The sequence below is a fragment of the Phocoena phocoena genome, chromosome 6, assembly GCF_963924675.1.
Source record: "Phocoena phocoena chromosome 6, mPhoPho1.1, whole genome shotgun sequence".
Classification (NCBI taxonomy): domain Eukaryota; kingdom Metazoa; phylum Chordata; class Mammalia; order Artiodactyla; family Phocoenidae; genus Phocoena; species Phocoena phocoena.
The window spans coordinates 78,046,428-78,064,766 of record NC_089224.1 but is presented as its reverse complement, the minus strand read 5'-3'; the positions used below and the strand labels follow the sequence as shown (position 1 = coordinate 78,064,766).

The 18,339-nt window shown below is 44.4% G+C and overlaps 1 protein-coding gene across 1 annotated transcript; it reads left to right on the top strand.

Annotated features, from left to right (window-relative positions):
* The first annotated feature begins 11,734 nt into the window (after positions 1 to 11,734).
* Positions 11,735 to 17,857, top strand: LOC136125078 (protein SPATA31F1-like). Its single transcript, XM_065879905.1, is given in 5 exon segments — positions 11,735 to 11,878; positions 12,539 to 12,584; positions 13,128 to 13,188; positions 14,147 to 15,189; positions 15,192 to 17,857. Coding segments are annotated over 5 exon segments (3,960 nt in total).
* Positions 17,858 to 18,339: the final 482 nt, after the last annotated feature.

The following is an 18,339-nucleotide window of genomic DNA, read 5'->3' as shown; positions in this document are numbered from 1 at the left end:
TATTGGAACAGAGAGTCACTGAGTTCCCTTTCTGTCATAAACATCTAGGATGATCATGTTTGTTTTCAAATTCTTTTAAACATCCATGGACCTAATTGCAGCATCTAGTCATGGGGTATCCAGCCATGGGGCAGGGAAGGAGTCTGTGTGTATGTGTAAACATTTTTTAGCCTATTCACCTAGGAATTTCTTGAAGCGAGAGGCTGGGCCTGTAGTCTGCAGACACTGCCCACATGCCTTATGCACACTGGCTGTGAAAGCCCCCAACTTACAGCGAGAGGAACAGGCACACCACAGCAAGAAAGAGAATGCAAAACTAACACCCAGCCCTTCACTGCAAACCTTCCTCAAGATCAGTTACTATTTCCAAGGTCACAGCGTTTTCCTCAGAAACCTTCTGAGGTATATTTTTCACATTTTTTTGACTGCGACCCGTAGTAAGAAATGTAGTTTATTGGGCTTCCCTGGTGGTGCAGTGGTTGAGAGTCCGCCTGCCGATGCAGGGGACACGGGTTTGTGCCCCGGTCTGGGAAGATCCCACATGCCGCGGAGCGGCTGGACCCGTGAGCCATGGCTGCTGAGCCTGCGCGTACCACAAAAAAAAAAAGAAATGTAGTTTATGATGTGATCCTATACACACATAAACACATGTTCATAGATCTATAACTGACCCAAATTTTATGAAACAATCCTAATTTTACTACACATGATTCTCCCTGATATTTTCTATCCTCTCTAACCTAGTTCATTAAAACAATCCTGATAGTGACTCTCTAAAATGATTTCATGACTTCCTCATGGGTCTGGACTTGCAATTTGAAAAACATAGCCTTAGGATCATTATATATTTTTGATTAGTGAGCTACGCTTTTGACTTTTGATTTAAACATGGTTGTGTCTAAAAGACAAGGGCAACATTGTGGGGTATAAGGTAAGCTTTCCCCTTGACTGGAGTGATGCAAGAATAGAATTCTCAAGCTTGTCTTTAGAGTCTGTGTGGTTGGACGGTCTAGCAGATCTGAACTGATACTGGTATACCTTTGACTGAAGAAAACTACTGTATACGAGAGACTGATCCTGTGACCTGTGGACATATGTAAAGGAATACTTATTGGAGCATAGTTTATGGTGATTTAAAGGTAGAAACAACCTCAACAGGAATAGGAAGTGTAGAGCTAAGCTTATTAAATGGTGAACTGGCTGGATCCTAGGCAAGTGGGAAGGGTATGTAAGAAACTCTAGGAAGAGAGCGGGAAATGAGTGGACTGAAAAAGCATATCCATTATAATATACATATTTATGTTTGGAAAACAAATATTAAAAAGCCATTACCTGCCTTTTTTTTTTTTTTTTTTTTTTGGTAACAGACTACAAAACAGCAAAGGTTTACAGTATCTTCTTGGTATTCAGGGCTACATAGAAGGTACTAGCTCTCTAAATAGTTTGGGAAAGCTCCTTCCCAGAGTTATATCAAATGCTTTAGGGAGCAGCCAAAAGATTTTTATGTTGAAAAACTGAGAAACACTGTTCAAAGACCTGGAATAAACATACTTGGAAAATTAATTTTTTAAGAATGATTCCTTAGAGGAAAATCAATATAATATGCATTTGGTCCTTATTGACTTTTTCAGGCAAGACAGTAAGAGTTATTGAACAGCATCCAACTGATTAGGAGGGTTACTCTATAAGTGAACTGACTCATTAATAGTGTATCAGCAAACTAACCACAGGCACCCCGTAATACACCGCAGTCTTGCTACAACAGTTATTCTCTAAGGATAACAAGAATCACTATTAAGCTACTCAGTTGTTAATTGGTGGCTTCAGGAGTCTGTCTTTAGAGGAATTTCAGTGAACTAAAGCTGACATCCACTAGTAAAATAAACTACCCTCACACACACACACACACACACACACACCCAAAAAAAACACCCCAACACTTTCCAGCCTTGACCACAGGCTCTAAGAATACTTCTGTTCCTTTTACTTAAGATGGCTCCATTTTCTTGGCCAATTTTTTTTCCCTCTAAAGGCAGAAAATGTAAAATAGAACCTTAAAAAGAGTACATCAAAATCCAAATAAGAATCCCAAGTCATTTTAAATTGACGTGGCTTTGATTTTGAGAGTAAACTGTGAGGGCACAACAGAATTAGGCTTAATGAATGAGGCCAAAGACTTTAGTGGTTAATGGAGGAGACAAACCTATGTACAAAAAACACCTTGATTAAAGTGTGTGTTCCCAGATATCAGTGCGCATGGAGTGTTTGAGAAATTGACAGAATCAGCTCTAATTTCCAGAGAAACAAGTGGTAGTGGTAACGGGTAAAAACAAGTGTCTGGGAAGTCCGAGCTAGTGTAATGAGGCACAAAAAGGAAATAAGAGGTATAAAGACTGGGAAAGAAGATATCAAACTGTCTTTGTTCACAGATGACATGGTTGTCTATGTAGAAAATCCAAAATGGTTGACAAACTGGAACCAATAAGTGATTATAGCAAGATAGCAGGATATAAGGTTAATATACAAAAGTTCATTGTTCTCCTGTATACCAGTAATGAACAAGTGGAATTTGAAATTAAAACTCATTCGCATTTACATTAGCACCTCCCCAAATTACTTAGATATAAATCTAACAGAATATGTATAAGATATATATGAGGAAAACGACAAAACTCTGATGAACGATACCAAAGAAAAACCAAATAAATGGAGAGCTATTTCATATTCAAGGAAAGGAAGACTCAATATTATCAAGATGTCAGTTCTTGCCAGTTATATAGATTCAATGCAGTCCCAATCAAAATCCCAGCAAGTTATTTGGTAGAGATGAACAAACTGATTCTAAAGTTTATATGGAGAAACAGAAGACCTAGAATAGCTAACTCAATTTTGAAGAACAAAGTCCGAGAGGCAAAAAGTGGGACAAAAGGTATAATAGGGCCATCTATCTGGCTGTTATGACCTAGAGGAAATTAGATGACTGGCTGTCTAGATGTGTTTGTAAGGTAGTAATATATATATGTGGCAACTTGGGCTGTGTGTCTATGTGTGTAAAAAACATGTATTCTCTGCAGAGAACTTGCTTATTTATAAGGGCAAATTGCGGGGTAGGGGGCGGTACTCTGCAGCAGGAAAGGGAAGGAGGGAATCAGAATGCAGTTTAGGAACAGCTCTCTGTAAGGAAAAATTGCTGAGAAAGTCTGAGGAGCAGTCTCCTAAGCAACCAAAGGTGTCTCATCCTATGTTAAATGTAGTTGTAAAAGATGAGCTTTTGCTTACATTTGATTCTTGGCATGAGAGTGACAACTGTTTGGAAAAGACTCAAAAGTAAGTAACAGTGATCTCCTGAAACATGAGAAGGCTTCATTAGGCAAAAACAAAGCAAAAGAAACCTCTGAAAGGGAAGATGGTTGGAAGCAACCGAAGAGTGTTCCAAAGGTGGGAAAAGAAGCCCTAACTTTTCATTGAGGTCAGGAGGGAGGAAAACAGATCTAGACAGCTCTCACTGCCTTCTACAGAGCACGTGTTCTGTATACCTTTGTTGAATGAATGCTGCATCAATGACTTGGCAACAGAAAAGTTTGAGATCATGGTATCAGTACCTTTTCTTTTCCTCAAAAATGGGCCAGAAAGACTGATCAGACCAAGTCTTCAAAACTCACTTCTAGAAGTTACACAGTCACCAGCTCATCACAGCCACTTTACTTCCCCAGAGGTAGAGCCTGAATGGTGAGTCAGGCTAGCAGAGAAGGGGCAACACATACAGTAGCTACAGGTGATTTCTCTCACCACAGGGGAGAGCTACAAAATTCTGGAATTTAGCCAGTTTCCACAAACCACAATGATAAGAAAAGACCAAAATTACCAAAGTCAGAAGTTTCCTGCATTTATCTGGGGCATTGTGGCCTGGCCCCCAGGAGGGCAGCTTCCCTAAAGGCATGTGCAGGAAGCTTAAAAAATGCATCTCCTCTGTCCTGGGGAAATTGAGCATGAGCAGCATCTGCACATAAGGGTGAAAAATTTCAAGGTCGTTGATAATTGGCTCCTGGAAGCATGTGCCTGAAAGATTGTGTGAGAGCCTCAGGGAAAGCCACATACCTAACACAGAGAGTGGAAAACCAGCAGAACTAGGATCTGTAAGAAATGCAGAATGCACATACCAACACCGCTGCACATCTGGGTGTTATCAACCCACAGGAGACTAAGCAAAACCAAAGGAACAAAAGTCGTTTTAACCCTCGATGAGACTCCAGCTCTTTGAGGAAATCCAAGCCCTAAGTGATGTGCCTGTTCTCTAGTGACTGTTGTTTTAGGAATTGAGTGCCTCACCACAGTGCTTTTGGAGCCTATTTCTAGCCAGAGTCATTTGGCAGTAGCCTATGTGCTGCTTTTAGTTTCCACCTCTGTAGGTACAGTGTCTCTCCATTCACTCCTGTTTACATAGTCCAGCAGAGCTGGCTTCAGTCAGCCCAGGAAAACATGGCCACCCTAAATTAACTGAATTGTTTTGGGGTTTCCAAGGACTGAAACTGAGTCTTCCTGGACTCAGCTCAAGAGAATGAGGCGTGAGGGAGGTGCTGCTGTTGTTTAATATTAACTGAAATTTCCAAAAGCCCTAATAAACATGAGGACAAAATTATGGCATGATCTTTAGCCCCTGGAGGCCTGGGAGGAGCTTCATGAAAAGCTGTAGGGCTGGCTTCCCACAAAAGCAGAGTAACGGTTAAGGAACATCACACTATCGATGACTGACTGCTATGATTGCACTTAGCAAGCAGAACTTCTCAGCAAGATGGAGAGACACTCCTTGTTCTCTGGTCTGGTCCCCTGAAGCACAGATTCAGCCCCATTTAAGGCACTCATTACACCCCGTTTATCACCATTCACTAGTTTGTTGGTTCTACAGATACTTGCTGAGTGCAGACTAGTATGTGACAGGCACAGATTAGCCTCTTAATAAATGTTGGTAAAAGGAAAAATGGAACCTCACTCAGCCTGTAGAATGCAGTGTTGAGTATGTGTGTGTAGGGGGCATTAGTGGAGGATTTTTTTAAAAGGTATTGTTGCATAAGTTAAATCTTAAAAGTCAATTAAGAGTTCCTACAATGTATAAAGGAAGAGTTATTCCAGAAGGAGGTAAAAGCACAGACAAAGGCAGGCACATAGATCTACAGAGACCCTATTGTGACTCAGAATGAAACCAGACTGAGTGCTGGGTAGGAATAGGCAAGGAAACCTCATTCCACATAGAATTATCAGTCCAAAGAATTGATTGGAAATAATATGCTTAAAGTGAGTAGAAGGAAATATGTCCTTGAATTTCAGGAATTAAAAATAAACTGACCCGGACCTCACGAAGGACGGCAGGAGCGCCACAGGTATGGCGTCGCTGGCGCCGTCCTGGAGCCGTCTGGACCGAAGGCAAGAACGCAACGTGCGCGAGCTCGTCCGCCTTGTGGCCGGCGTCCAGTACGAGGCGGACCCCAACTTCTGGCTCGCCTTGCACTTCGGCTGGTCCAACTTCAGATTTCATCATTTCTTAGATGTCAACAACCACAAAATAGGAAAGACAATAGAAAGGATTTATGAAAAATTCGTCATTCATTCTGATCTCAGCAAAGCTGCTAGTTGGAAGAGATTAACTGAGGAATTTCTAAATGCATCAGTTCCAAGCATAAAGGAAATCAAGTACTGTCCACTGACTAGAACCAGAATCTCCTGGAAATTGACTTGTGTTGCCATCAAATCCAATGTGTCTAAAGCTTGTGATGAAAGAAGTATGTTCTTGTTTAATCATCATAGCCCCAATCTATTATGGAAATTGAGATCAGAGATTGGCAGAAATAATAGCACTGTCTTGCTATCCTTAAACCTTTAAATGACTTCTCTGCACTTGGTAATAATAATTATCCATATATTGCTCACTAGATGCCAGGTGCTGTTCTAAGGACTTCCATATTCCATCACAGGTCCCCAAGACCACCCTTAGGCTCAGTGATTCACTGGAAGGATTCACAGAACTCCAAAAAAGAAAAAAGTGCTATTCTTACTGTTATGGTTTATTACAGTGAAAGGATACAGATTTTAAATGAGCAAAGGGAAAAGGTATGGGGTGAAGTCCAGGAGAAACCAGGCACAAGCTTCCAGATGTCCCTTCCCAGCGAAGTTGCATGGGGATGCACTTAACTCTCCCAGTGACAAAATGTTGCAAACCAGGGAAACTCCTGAGTCTTGGTGTCCAGGGTTTTCTTGGGGGTCAGTCACATGGATATGCAGTGTCCATGTGGCTGGCTGCTCTTAGCTACTCAATCTCCAGCACTCCCAGAGGTCAAACCAAGGACTTCAGGCCTACAGAATCATTCACTGTAAGTCACGTTGTTAGCATCATCTGTCTGGTCAGGCTGATACAGTGTGGCCCAAAGAATGGCATACAAATATGCTGTACTAGCAGGATATTCCAAGGGCTCAGAGGATATCTCAGGAGCCAGTCAAGGGCCAGTCCTGAAGATCTTTGAGATGTTCAGGGTTTGGGCAACCCAGGCCTCCTGAGTTAACCCTTTAGTGCATACATATATTAACTCAATCTTCACAATAACCTCTGTGGAGTATTCTGTTACTGATGGACTTTCCCTTTGTCTGCACTGAGTTGGTGGCCTAAGAAAGAAAGCTTTAGGTAATTTTTAAAACTGTCCATAAATTCAAGGAAGGGCTATAAAGGTATTTCTGGAAGAGAGAACTGCAGTGCTATGAACCCATGCCCTAAGGATTAGAAATACACTTCTGTGTATTGTTCCTGCAAGGATCGTTTTGAAAGAGAAGGAGGCAAATCTTTTTTTATATCTCTTCTTGATTCATTTTGTATAGCTTTCTGGGTAGACTATAGAATTTAATAATTTAGGCACTATGACACCATAATATTAATAATAAACATAATGGCAAGCATTTTTAGAGCATTTACTACATGCCAGGCACTGTTAGTCCAATAAAGACCATCTTCAGTACATACTGTTGCTATCATTTTGCCAGGCAAATGCCCTAATCTCAGTTTCATCTGTACCAATGAAAATACCTATGTGGTGCAGAATAATTAAATGAAAGTGACCGTCACTTTTGATTCCTACTTTGACCTTTTTGTTGCCATCTTTGGTTATTTTTCTGTACACCCCCAGTCATAGGGCTCACTGAACGCAGTGGAACCACATACCCTAGTTCTTCTGTGGCACATCCTACGTCCTGTACCTGCCCTTCCCCTTGTGCCTGAGGAATCTCATCATTTAATATTAAATTCAAATATTGTCTATACATACTATGCATTTAACTTGTTTATTATATTTGTTATTGTTTATTTCCTATCTCTCCTTTAGCATAGGAGTTTTACAGGTGTAGGCTTTGCTCCTGATTTGTTCTCAGGCACCTAGAACAGAGTAGACAATAGATATTTGTTGAGGAAATAAATGTGTATTCCTTTCTGCCTTGCTGTCCCTCTCTGTCCTTGGCTTCTGCCCCACTTACACAGGCAAAGTTGGTTGGTTGCCCTTTTCTCCTTTGCTGTGGCGTCCTCGACACATCTGTTGTAGTGCAGCAGTAACTTCACATTTTTTTCAGCTTTATTGATATATAACTTAACATAAAATTCCTCCATTCTGAATGTACATACAGTTCACTGATTTTTAGTAGATATGTAGTTATGCAACCACAGTCCAGTTTTAAAACATTTCTGTCACCCCAGAAGTTCTCCTCAAGCCCAGTTTTTTTGTTCCCACCCCAACCCCAGACAACTACTGATCTACTTACTGTATGTATAAATTTGCCTTTCTGTACATTTCATATAAATGAGATTATACAATAAAAATAAATAAATAAATAAACTGACCCAGAGAACTGCATTTTCTGAGGCCAGTGTGGTGGGCAGCCTCTGAGATGACTCCCATTGAGCTCTGCCTCCTGATTCTCATGGCATTGTATAACCTCCTCCTCTGCAGTACCTTGCTTTTGGCCAATAGATTATGGCAACACTGAGGGGTATCACCTTCCATGATTAGGTTACTTCTGTCTTGTTAGCCAACTCTCTATTGCCTTCTTGGTGTGCATGCTTTTATGAAGTAAGCTGCCATGTTGGAGAGGCCCACATGGCAAGGCACTGAGGATGGCTGTGACAAACAACCAGTGAGGAAAAGAAGCTCTCAGTCCAGAAGAGTCTGAGGAGCTGAATTATGCCAACAACCACTGAGTGAACTTGGAAGCAGATCCCCACTTGAAACTTTGGATGAGATTGCAGAACCTGGGCTGACACTTTGATTTTGGCCATGAGGCAGAAGATCCAGGTAAGCTGTGTCTGGATTCTTGACCCACAGATACCATGAGATGATAAATATGTATTATTGTAACTGGCTAAGTTTTGGGTTAATTTGTTATGAAGCAACTTAATAGAGACAGGAAGTGGGGAAGCTCTGATAAATTCCAGGGCTCTTGATGTATGTATGCACTGCAGTTATGGCAAAGGCCTTGGACACAGCATTCCTGTGCCTTACCAATTCTGTGGTGAAGTGTGTTAAAAGTTTTTCCTCTTTTTAAAATTGGGTTGTTTGCTTTCTTATTGTTGAGTCTTGAGAGTTCTTTATATATTCTGGATATGAGTCATTTCCCAGGTATATGATATGCAAATATTTTTCTCCCACTATATAACTTATTCTCATTCTCTTAACATTATCTTTCAGAGGGCAGCCATTTTAAATTTTTGATAAAGTACAATTTATTATCCATTTTGTCTTGAATGGGTCATACTTTTGGAGTTATGTCTAAGAAATCTTTGCTTAACTCATGTTCATGGGTTTTCTTATATAAATTTTATACTTTTAGGCTTTGCATTCAATCTATGATCCATTTTTTTTTTTTTTTTTTTTTTTTGCGGTATGCAGGCCTCTCACTGTTGTGGCCTCTCGTGTTGCAGAGCACAGGCTCCGGACGCGCAGGCTCAGCGGCCATGGCTCACGGGACCAGCCGCTCCGCGGCATGTGGGATCTTCCCGGACTGGGGCACGAATCCGTGTCCCCTGCATAGGCAGGCGGACTCTCAACCACTGAGCCACCAGGGAAGCCCTATGATCCATTTTGAATACGTTTTTGTATATATTGTGAAGTGAGGATTGAAATTCATTTTCTTGGATATTGATAACCAATTATTCCAGCACCATTTGTTGAAAAGACTTTACTCCTTTGTTGAAAATCATTTGTCTGTATGTGAGTTAGTCTATGTTTAGATTCTCTATTCTGTTCCATTGATCCGTTTGTCTATTTTTATGCCAATACCACACTGTCTTGATTGCTGTAGCTTTATAATAGGTGACTTAGTATATAACACTTAGTATTAATCCTCAAACTTTGTTCTTTTGTAAAGTTGTTTTGACTATTCTGAGTTCTGTGTATTTCCACATGAATTTTAGAATGAGCTTGTCAATTTCTCAAAAAATTGTGGGATTTTTTTTTTTTTTTAAATTGCTGGGATTTTTATTGGGACTGACTTTTATATTTAAATCAATTAGAGAGAGGTGACATCATAATAATATTGAGTCTTCTGACTCATGGACAAGTTATATCTATTTTTTGAGTTCTTTAATTTCTCTCAGCAGTGTTTTAAAGATGCAGTGCATTGTTCTTACATTTTTGCTAGATTTATCCCTATTTCATGTCTTTATGATATTTTCAATGGTATTGATTTTTTTCAAATTTCAATTTCTATCTGTTCGTTACCAGTATACAGAAATACAGTTGTATCTGTATATCAGCTTTATATCATACAACCTTGCTAAATTCACTTATAGTTCTAATAGCTTTTTTTTTTTTTCAGATTCCACAGGATTTTCTATGTAGACGATCATGTCATTTGTGAATAAAGGCAGTTTTCCTTCTTTCTTTCCAACCTGGATGCCTTTCATTTCTTTTCCTTACTTCATAGCGTTTGCTAGGACCTTCAGTACAATGTTGAATAGAAGTTCTAAAAGTAGATATCCTTGTATTGTTACTAATCTTAGAGGATAAGCATCTAGTCCAGGGGAACTGGGAACTGGGCAGCACAGCAGGAGGCGAGCGGTGGGCGAGTGAGCGAAGCTTCATCTGCCGCTCTCCATCGCTCCACATTGCTCTCATCACCACGTGAACCATCCCCCCCACCCCATCCGTGGAAAAATTATCTTCCACGAAACCAGTCCCTGCTGCCCAAAAGGTTGGGGACCACTGATCTAGTCTGTCACCATTAAGTATATGACCTTAGCAGTGGGATTTTCTTAGATTTGCTTTATCAGGTGGAGGAATTCCTTTCCTAGTTTGCTGAGATGTAAAAAATTAGGAATGCATGTTGGATTTTGTCAAACGTTTTTTCTACACTGTTGAAATGATCATATTGTTTCTTTTTAGTTTGTTAATATGATGAATTATATCAGTATGATGATTTTCAAATGTTAAACCAATCTTGCTTTCCTGTGATAACCCCACATGGTCATGGTTTATTATCCTCTTCATAATTTTTTGTTTCAATTTGTAAAATTTTGCTTAGATTTGCATCTATGCTTATGAGGAATATTTGTACTTTTTTTTTTTTCCCCTTGTAATGTCTCTGTCTGGTTTTGGCATCAGGGTAGTGCTGGCCTTATGGAACAGGTTGGGAAATAGTCCCTCCTCTTCAATTTTACAAAAGAGTTTGTGGAGAATTGGTATTATTTCTTCCAATGTTTGGTAGAAATAACCAATAAAGACACCTGTGGGGACTCCTCTAGGGGTGCAGTGGTTGAGAATCCGCCTGCCAAAGCAGGGGACATGGGTTCGAGCCCTGGTCCGGGAAGATCCCACATGCTGCGGAGCAGCTAAGCCTGTGCGCCACAACTACTGAGCCTGTGCTCCAGAGCCCATGAGCCACAACTCCTGAAGCCCAGGCACCTAGAGCCCGTGCTTGGCAACAAGAGAAACCACCACAGTGCGAAGCCCACGCACCACAACGAAGAGGAGCCCCTGCTCACCGTAACTAGAGAAAAGCCCACATGCAGCAACGAAGACCCAACATAGCCAAAAATAAATATAACTAAATAAATTTAAAAAAAAAGAATCTGCTGTAAAAATAAATAAATAAATAAAATTCAAAAAAAAAAAATAAATAAAAGCCTAAGGAAAAAAAAGAGCTCTGTAAGGAAGTCTCATTAGTGAGTCTCAATGGAAGGCAGTGTTTACAGTCTCTTCTCACTCATCTGCAAGCTTGAGGCCACACAGTCTGGGAGGCATTCCTTTCTGACTCCCACAACGTCATTTAAAGATGCTACCACCATGGCCTTGCCGTGGTCCCTTCATGCACCTCTGATTTCCCATCATCCACTGCCTGTAACATCAAAGCTCTCCATTTCCACGCCATAACCAGACTCTGGCCATCAGGCTGGTGGAGGGTGTGGAGAGTGGAGACAAAGTGGGAGAACAGACAGTGACTGTGAGAGGCACCTTCAGTCCTTGCAGACAACCAGACACCCTCATCTGCAAATGGGATCACCACATTCACTTCTCTAGACAGGTAGAGGTCTTTGACACCACAGCTGCCTTGTGAAACAGACCTTTGTGATGCAGTCTGGTGGCCTGGTTCCGTCGTCTGTGAGGCGGAGATGACAAAGTGTAGCATTGGAAGTCACTAGGCGCCGGGACTCTGAATGCCTACATATAGGGATGGTTGGTCTCCTTGTGCTAATGAGGTTTAGATCATGTTGAGCCCGACTTTTGTTCTGTGGGATTTGGGGTTTCCCTTATACACCTATGGCTCCATCTTCATTATTATCCTAATTGTCTGGCAAGTGAAAAAGCGTTACCATGGACTAACATCGGAACGTAAAAGGAGCTGCTGCCAGGTAGGGAAACACTGTGACCATGACTGAACTAATTAAGCCTCAGATAAGAAGCTTTTAAGCTCTCAGTGTCTCTCCTTTTATCCTTCCTTTTCCCCTCCCTCCCCTTGATTTTTTTTTTTTTACCATCCGTTAGTTACTCTTATAAGGTATTTCCCTTCTCAGAGCCTACAAATAATTTCTTACCAGGCTATCCCTGCAATGTATTCTAATTGAAAACTCAAGAACGTCTCTCTCTGACTTGGGTTGAGACTTGGATGAAATGGAATGTGCTTCACTGGATCTTAGAAGACCTCCCATTATGGGAGATTTTTCTAGTTTGTGGTCCATTAAGGCATTTGTAAATTGAAGTTCTTTGATTATTAGACCTACACACCTTTTATTCTGTTCCACCTTTTCTCTTGTTTCATCATAAGCATGATACACAACTTCTCTTAGGAAAAAAATGGGAGGTATTGAGGATGAAAGAACCTCAAAATGAAACAGAAGTAAGAAGAGAAGGGAAATATTAGGGTGAAAAAATAGAGTATGGAAAGTTAGGAAAGTTAATAAAATACAGATAAATTACAAGGGATTGGGAACTGTATATTAGCTTTGTCTCAGTTTGGACATGAAAAAGAAAATGGTGTCCCAACTTCATACTCTAACTCTTTTGTCTTTAAGCATCACCGAAAAGTCAGACAAAAGGCTAGAGATGCAGCATCAAGAGGTAATGTCCCAGTCTCTGCTCTGACTTCTCTCTACTGCGGGTGAAGCTCCCATGAACCCTGTCCCTCAATGACCCCTGGTGCCAGGCACCAGGTGCTCTAACCACTGAAGGCCCAATTTCCCCAAGTTGACAGATACTCCCAGAAGACTTTTTTGGGTGGGAAATCAGAGCCTGGGAATGTTCCAGAATTCTCCACCTTACCCCTGGGAGTGAAGAGGAAGTAGGGGATTGAGGAAGTAAGGGCTCTGTCCTTAACTGTGTCATTTACTAGTTTTATGACCCAGTGGACGTCACTTCAGCTCTCAGTCTTGTTATCCATAAAATGGGCATGATGATGCTGTCTCACTCACAGTGTGGTTGTGAAGGTCAAAGGAGATTAGGTCCAGGAGAGCACATCATACCTGGTTAAGTTGTAGTCAGACATGCCTCGGAGCACTGGCTGTTGGGGTTTGCCGTCTCCTGTCATTCAAAGGTCTCCAGCTTCCTGTAGGATGTCCCTGAATCCTCTCCCGTTCCATGTAACACTGTCTCCTGGTTTCTCAGCTAGGAGACTTTCCCGGGAAGAAGCTGAGAAGCCGTGGGAGCTGCTCTCTGTCATGAGAAGGTGATCTCTTGCTCTTTGCAGTCTCCCAACTCCCAGCCTGGCCTGTGATCATTTGTCCGCTTGGCCTGGGGCAGGGTTGGGGTGGAGCATAATGGCTGGGACGTAGCCAGACACAGTGGAGCCTGGACACTGGTTGGGGGTTCCCAGAGGAGAGGGTGGGATCAGACATCTCAGGAGACAGGAGTCCTGCAGTTCTGCTCTGGGCTAGGCTCACAAAGGTCCTGGAATTAAGGATTTGACTAGTGCAGGATTTAAAACTACATGGGTTTTCACTCAACCACAAGACAAGGATAGATAATTAATTAAGTGCATAGATCAGTCATCATTTTCATATTCTCTTTACAGCTAGACCCTTTCAAGGGCAGACCCCTGGACCCTGCTGACGTACCTCCTCTGGTTTTGTCTTCAGGGAGGCCAGTTCCTGGGACAGCCCTCAGGCAGGAGCTTGTCATATTGTCCCCCTCTTAAGATCTCTAGAGAATAGGGATTGTCTTCCAAGAGATGTTGTGTATGCCCTGTAATCCCCAGAATGCAGAGTTCCCACAAGGACCTCTGTAGCCCCAAACGAGGCTGACTCCAGGTTCTATCTGGTGATGTTCCTGGTGCTGCGCCATCAGCTAACCATTGGCTCCCCCATCTGCCTGGTTGCCTTCTCCTAGTTCAGCTACTCAGCACAGGTCAGCAGAGAACTCACCCACCTCCCAGGCTCTCAAGGCCCTGCGTTCCTTTCAGTTGTCTGAGACTTTGCCCAACAAGCCCCAGGCTCTCAGTCCAGCACACCATAACTTGCCAAGTGACATTTCCCTGGGAAGAAAAGTAGATGAGTAAACACCCAGTGGGTGCAGGCCTCAGAGTTTACAGGGCTAAGGGGAGCAGTGTCAATCTCCAGGCCACACCCTTGAAAAGAGGCAGATGTCATTCCATCAGTAACAAACGGTTGCCATGTTTCCCTTCCCAGCCAGGGCTGGCTTCCTCAGGAGGGGAGCGTGCGGCGGATCCTGTGTGCAGATCCCTGCTGCCAAACCTGCAATGCTGTGGCTCTGGAGATTCAGCAGCTGGTGGTGGGTGAGAACACTCTGATCTCCCCCACTTCAGGGGGCCCATCGCAGGGCTCCTCTTGCCTAGAGGTTTTGTCCACGTCTAATGTGTCTTTTGAACAGAGTCTGGAGCATGGCCCACACTCCAAAGACCTTTCACTTCCATCTGCAACCCTCACAGTGTCACAGAAATCCTTAACCCAGTCAGCTGCCCAGTCAACTGGTGCAGCCAGCATCCATGATTTCTGGGCTGAATACCTCATGCTAAGGCAGGGATTTCAAGTGCCAGAGGTGCCCAGGGGCCCAGAGACTATGTTTTCTTCAAGGATTGAGGAACCTGGGGTTTCAGTAAAGCTGCAGGAGATGATACAGAGCAACCTCAACCTTGTCTGTGGGAACCAAGGCCATCAGCCCTTAAATTCCCAGGTGTCTCTGCTGACTCTGAACCGAGCAGTTACTACCCTGACACATCCTGTGGCCTTGCAGATGGTCACTGTCCTCCCTGCCCACCTGCCATTCCTGAGTCCTGAAGTTCTGAGGCGGCTTGAGCTACATGTAAAAAAATGGATGCATTTCCAGAGGTGGGGTCTCCCCAGACGTGTGGAAGAGTCTCTGAGGCAGCTTATGCCAAATCCACCATTATTTTACCAACCTGTTTATAAGCAACCAGTTTCTTTCATTCAGAATGATACTTCTCAGTTCTCTGTTGAGAGATTTGGGACCATTTCATACCAGAACTTGGGTCCATGTATGGCTGGCCAGCCTACCCAGGCCTTCTGGGTTTCTGAATGGTCCATTATGGACCCAGAACAAATACACTGCTACCAGCAAATCCCAAACCATATGGCTCTTGCCTTGCCCTCTTCAGCCCTTAAAGAATTAAGTGGCCTTTATCTAATGCCTGGGCAGCAGGCTAACGACTCAGTGGGCCATGTGCAGCCGTAATATAGCCAGCTATTCTGTGGCCTCCTTCTCTGCACAGTGAGTCCCTGGTTGACACCTTCTTGGGTTCTCAAGGCCTCTCCATGAATGAGCGCATGCCCAAGCCCCGCTCGAAGGATCCTTTTCTCTTCAAGGAACTCTCCTTCCTCCCTCTGCTGCCTAAAGCTCCACCCCAGTCAGCTCCACCCTCTTTTCTGTCTTCTCAAAATTGGGTTGCTCCATCTGACAACCAACCAGCTCAGATCAGTGTCCCATTTCTGACCCTGGATGAGTGTGAAGCCTTGGAGTGGCACCTGCTGCAGAGGCAGCTCCAGCTTCAGTGGGACTGGCCAGATGTTTCCCAGAGAGATCAGCACACCCAGAGCCCTGTGTAGTATAAGCCCTGTGACAAAGCCCAGTCTTCTGAGACTGTGAAAACTTCCTGGCCAGGGCATCCCATCTCAGTCCTCACACGAGAACTACTCTTCCCACAGCAGCATGCCAGGAGACAGCTGGAATTCCGCCTCCAGAGACAGTTGATTCACCACTGCTGGGGCCTGCTGCAGAAGATCCAACAGTCCATTCAATTGCTCCTGTCCCCCACTAATCAGCAGACTCTGTCCCGGAGAAGCATATCCCTAGACAGTGTGAATGGCCCCCGGCCTACATCTCTAGAGGCCGCTGGGGCTGATGACCCACTCTCACCCATTGTGGACCCAGTGACAGTCCCCATGCCACACTTGTTTGACCAGGCCAAGGCAATATTGCATAGCCATATCAACTCCAAATGTGGGCAGATTCACCAGGGCAACGTCCCTGCCTGTGTATATAGCTCTTGGGAGTGCATAATTCCTGGGGGCCTGGAAGTGGCTCCCTTCACCTGCATCCCAGAAAGCAAGCCCCTGGAACTACAGGCAGCAAGTGACTCGGACCTACAACAGAAAATTATACCCTGGATGCCGACGGCCCTCGATCAGCAGCAACAAACCTCACCAGATGCTGTCACTGAACATCCTAAGCTGCCCCGATCCCTGTCTGAGGGAGCCATTGAGAAACTGGAGACAACTTTACGGCACAAGTATCTGGCCTTCTTGTCAGGGCTGCCGGCTCTTTATTATGTGGCTCTCTCTAGGGTCATGGCCCCAGCAATCACTTCCCAAGCTATGATCACAGAGATGGTACCTGGGCCTATCGAATTCCCAACAGAACCTCTGACTCAGATGACCTCACCTGAAGAGCAGGGTCTAAGTCCTGGGTCAGTCTTTCAAGATGCCAACAAGGCTTGTGCAGACATTGCAGATGAATTCCAGGCTGAAGTGCAGGTGGAAGAAGTAATTGAGATGGTGCCTCTAGAAAGTCAGACAGAGCCTGCGCGGCCCTCCTCACTTGGAGAACACAAATTGGCCGAACTAAATTTCCATCTGAGAAAGAAGATGCTAGAGATACAACTGGGAATTCCCATAACGGCAAGGAAGTCCAGGAAACAAATTGTAGCAGCCTCAGAGAACATATGCACACAGGAGTCTCTTGGGAGTCTAAACAACCAAGGAAACACACTGCTCCAGGAGCTCCCCATCCCACGAGATATGCCACATTCCCCAGATCCAGAATGCCTCTATTCCAAAGAACAGCTGGCCACTGGGTTGAAGGCAGTGTATCAGAAACAGAAGCAACCCAGTTCCAGTGCAGTATCCCACGGTTCTGTCCACTGGGCCACCAATATCTCGCAACCCAGTGGGGACCTGACAGAGGCCCAGGTGCTTCGTGGTCAGCTGGAGGCCAGTGTGAACAACCACAACCTGAAGGAGCCCTGGAGCCCTGAGCCCCAAAGTCCTGACAAGAGCAAGGACTCAGCCCAAGTACCCACACTGGCAGAAAAGAGAGAGGAGCCAGGCAAACCCAAATCGGCCGGGGACCACAGAAAAGGGGATGCCGGGTTTGCAGTCTCCTCCACAAGAGAGAAAAGCCACTCTGCTGAAGCCCAGAGGCCAGAAGGGATGCTTCTGAATGGGAAACCCTGCAGCCCCTGGCGACGGAGACATCGCTTTCACCCTGATGTCCCCTGTCAACACAGTCCCCAGCATCGCCCTCAGCTTAAACCCCCAGAGCTACCTCCTGGAGTCCCTGGGAGGAAAGACTCTGAGAAGAATGACCTGCAAGAGAGTCAAGCCAAGCTCAATGTCATCCTCAAACCAGCAAGGGTTCCTGAGAATGCCCAGCCTGTGGTGCCCCAGGTGTCACAGGGCCAGCCTTTCCTAGGCCAACTCACTCCGGGTAAGCCGTTGCAGGGCCAAACTTTACAAGGTCAGGTTTTTCAGGGGCAGGTGATGCAAGGCCGTACTCACAAGAGGCCCAGCTTTCCAGAATCTGGCTGGAGAAATAAGATAAAATCTTTTCTGCACTTTATTAACCCCAAGACAAAAGGCAAAGGGCGTGAGGAATCCGTGTCCTCCACATCTGAGAAAGTGGCCAACACCAGAAAAGAAAATGTGGGAAAGAGCCTGGCTTCAGCCAAAAGTCCCAAGGGGCAAACTAAGATGGAGAAGACAAGAGGGGACCCTAAGGCCCAATTTCCGCCCACTGGGAAGCAGGTGGGCTTCGCTGTGCCCCGCTCCCCAGACAGTAAGCTCCGGCACCGCCCCCGCTCCCATCAACTCCACTCTGCCTCAGTCCCGGGCATCCCCTGCCGCCACCCTCGGCACTGTCCTTGAGTGGCTTGTGTCACCCAACCAGGGAACCCACCCTAATTCCCAACTCTCACCTCGGAGGGAAGCACTGGTCTGCTCAAGAAGACCCAGCTCAGTCAAGAGACTTTGTAGTCTCTCCAACGTCAGCATTCCTTGAAGAGGACTGCTACTGTCATTTTCATTATACAAAAATACACTGTATATCTCTAAGTAAAGTGGTGTGCGTCTGCTCCTTCTCTCCACTGCGGTGTGTTCAGGGAAGGCATAAGGGAGGTAAATGTCCTTCCTATCTAGGGAAGGGGCTTTAACCCACACTTAAGCTGGGTAGCATTCCACCCCACCCCCACCCCAGACTACGGATAAAGGGACTTGAACAGAGAAGGAAGGCCCTTGTCTAAGGTACATTGAAGGTAAAGGTCAGGCTTGAATTTTATCATGGTGTCCTTTGGCCCAGAGGAGCAATGTGGACATAAGGCTAGAATTGTCAAGGAGGAGCGGCCAGGAAT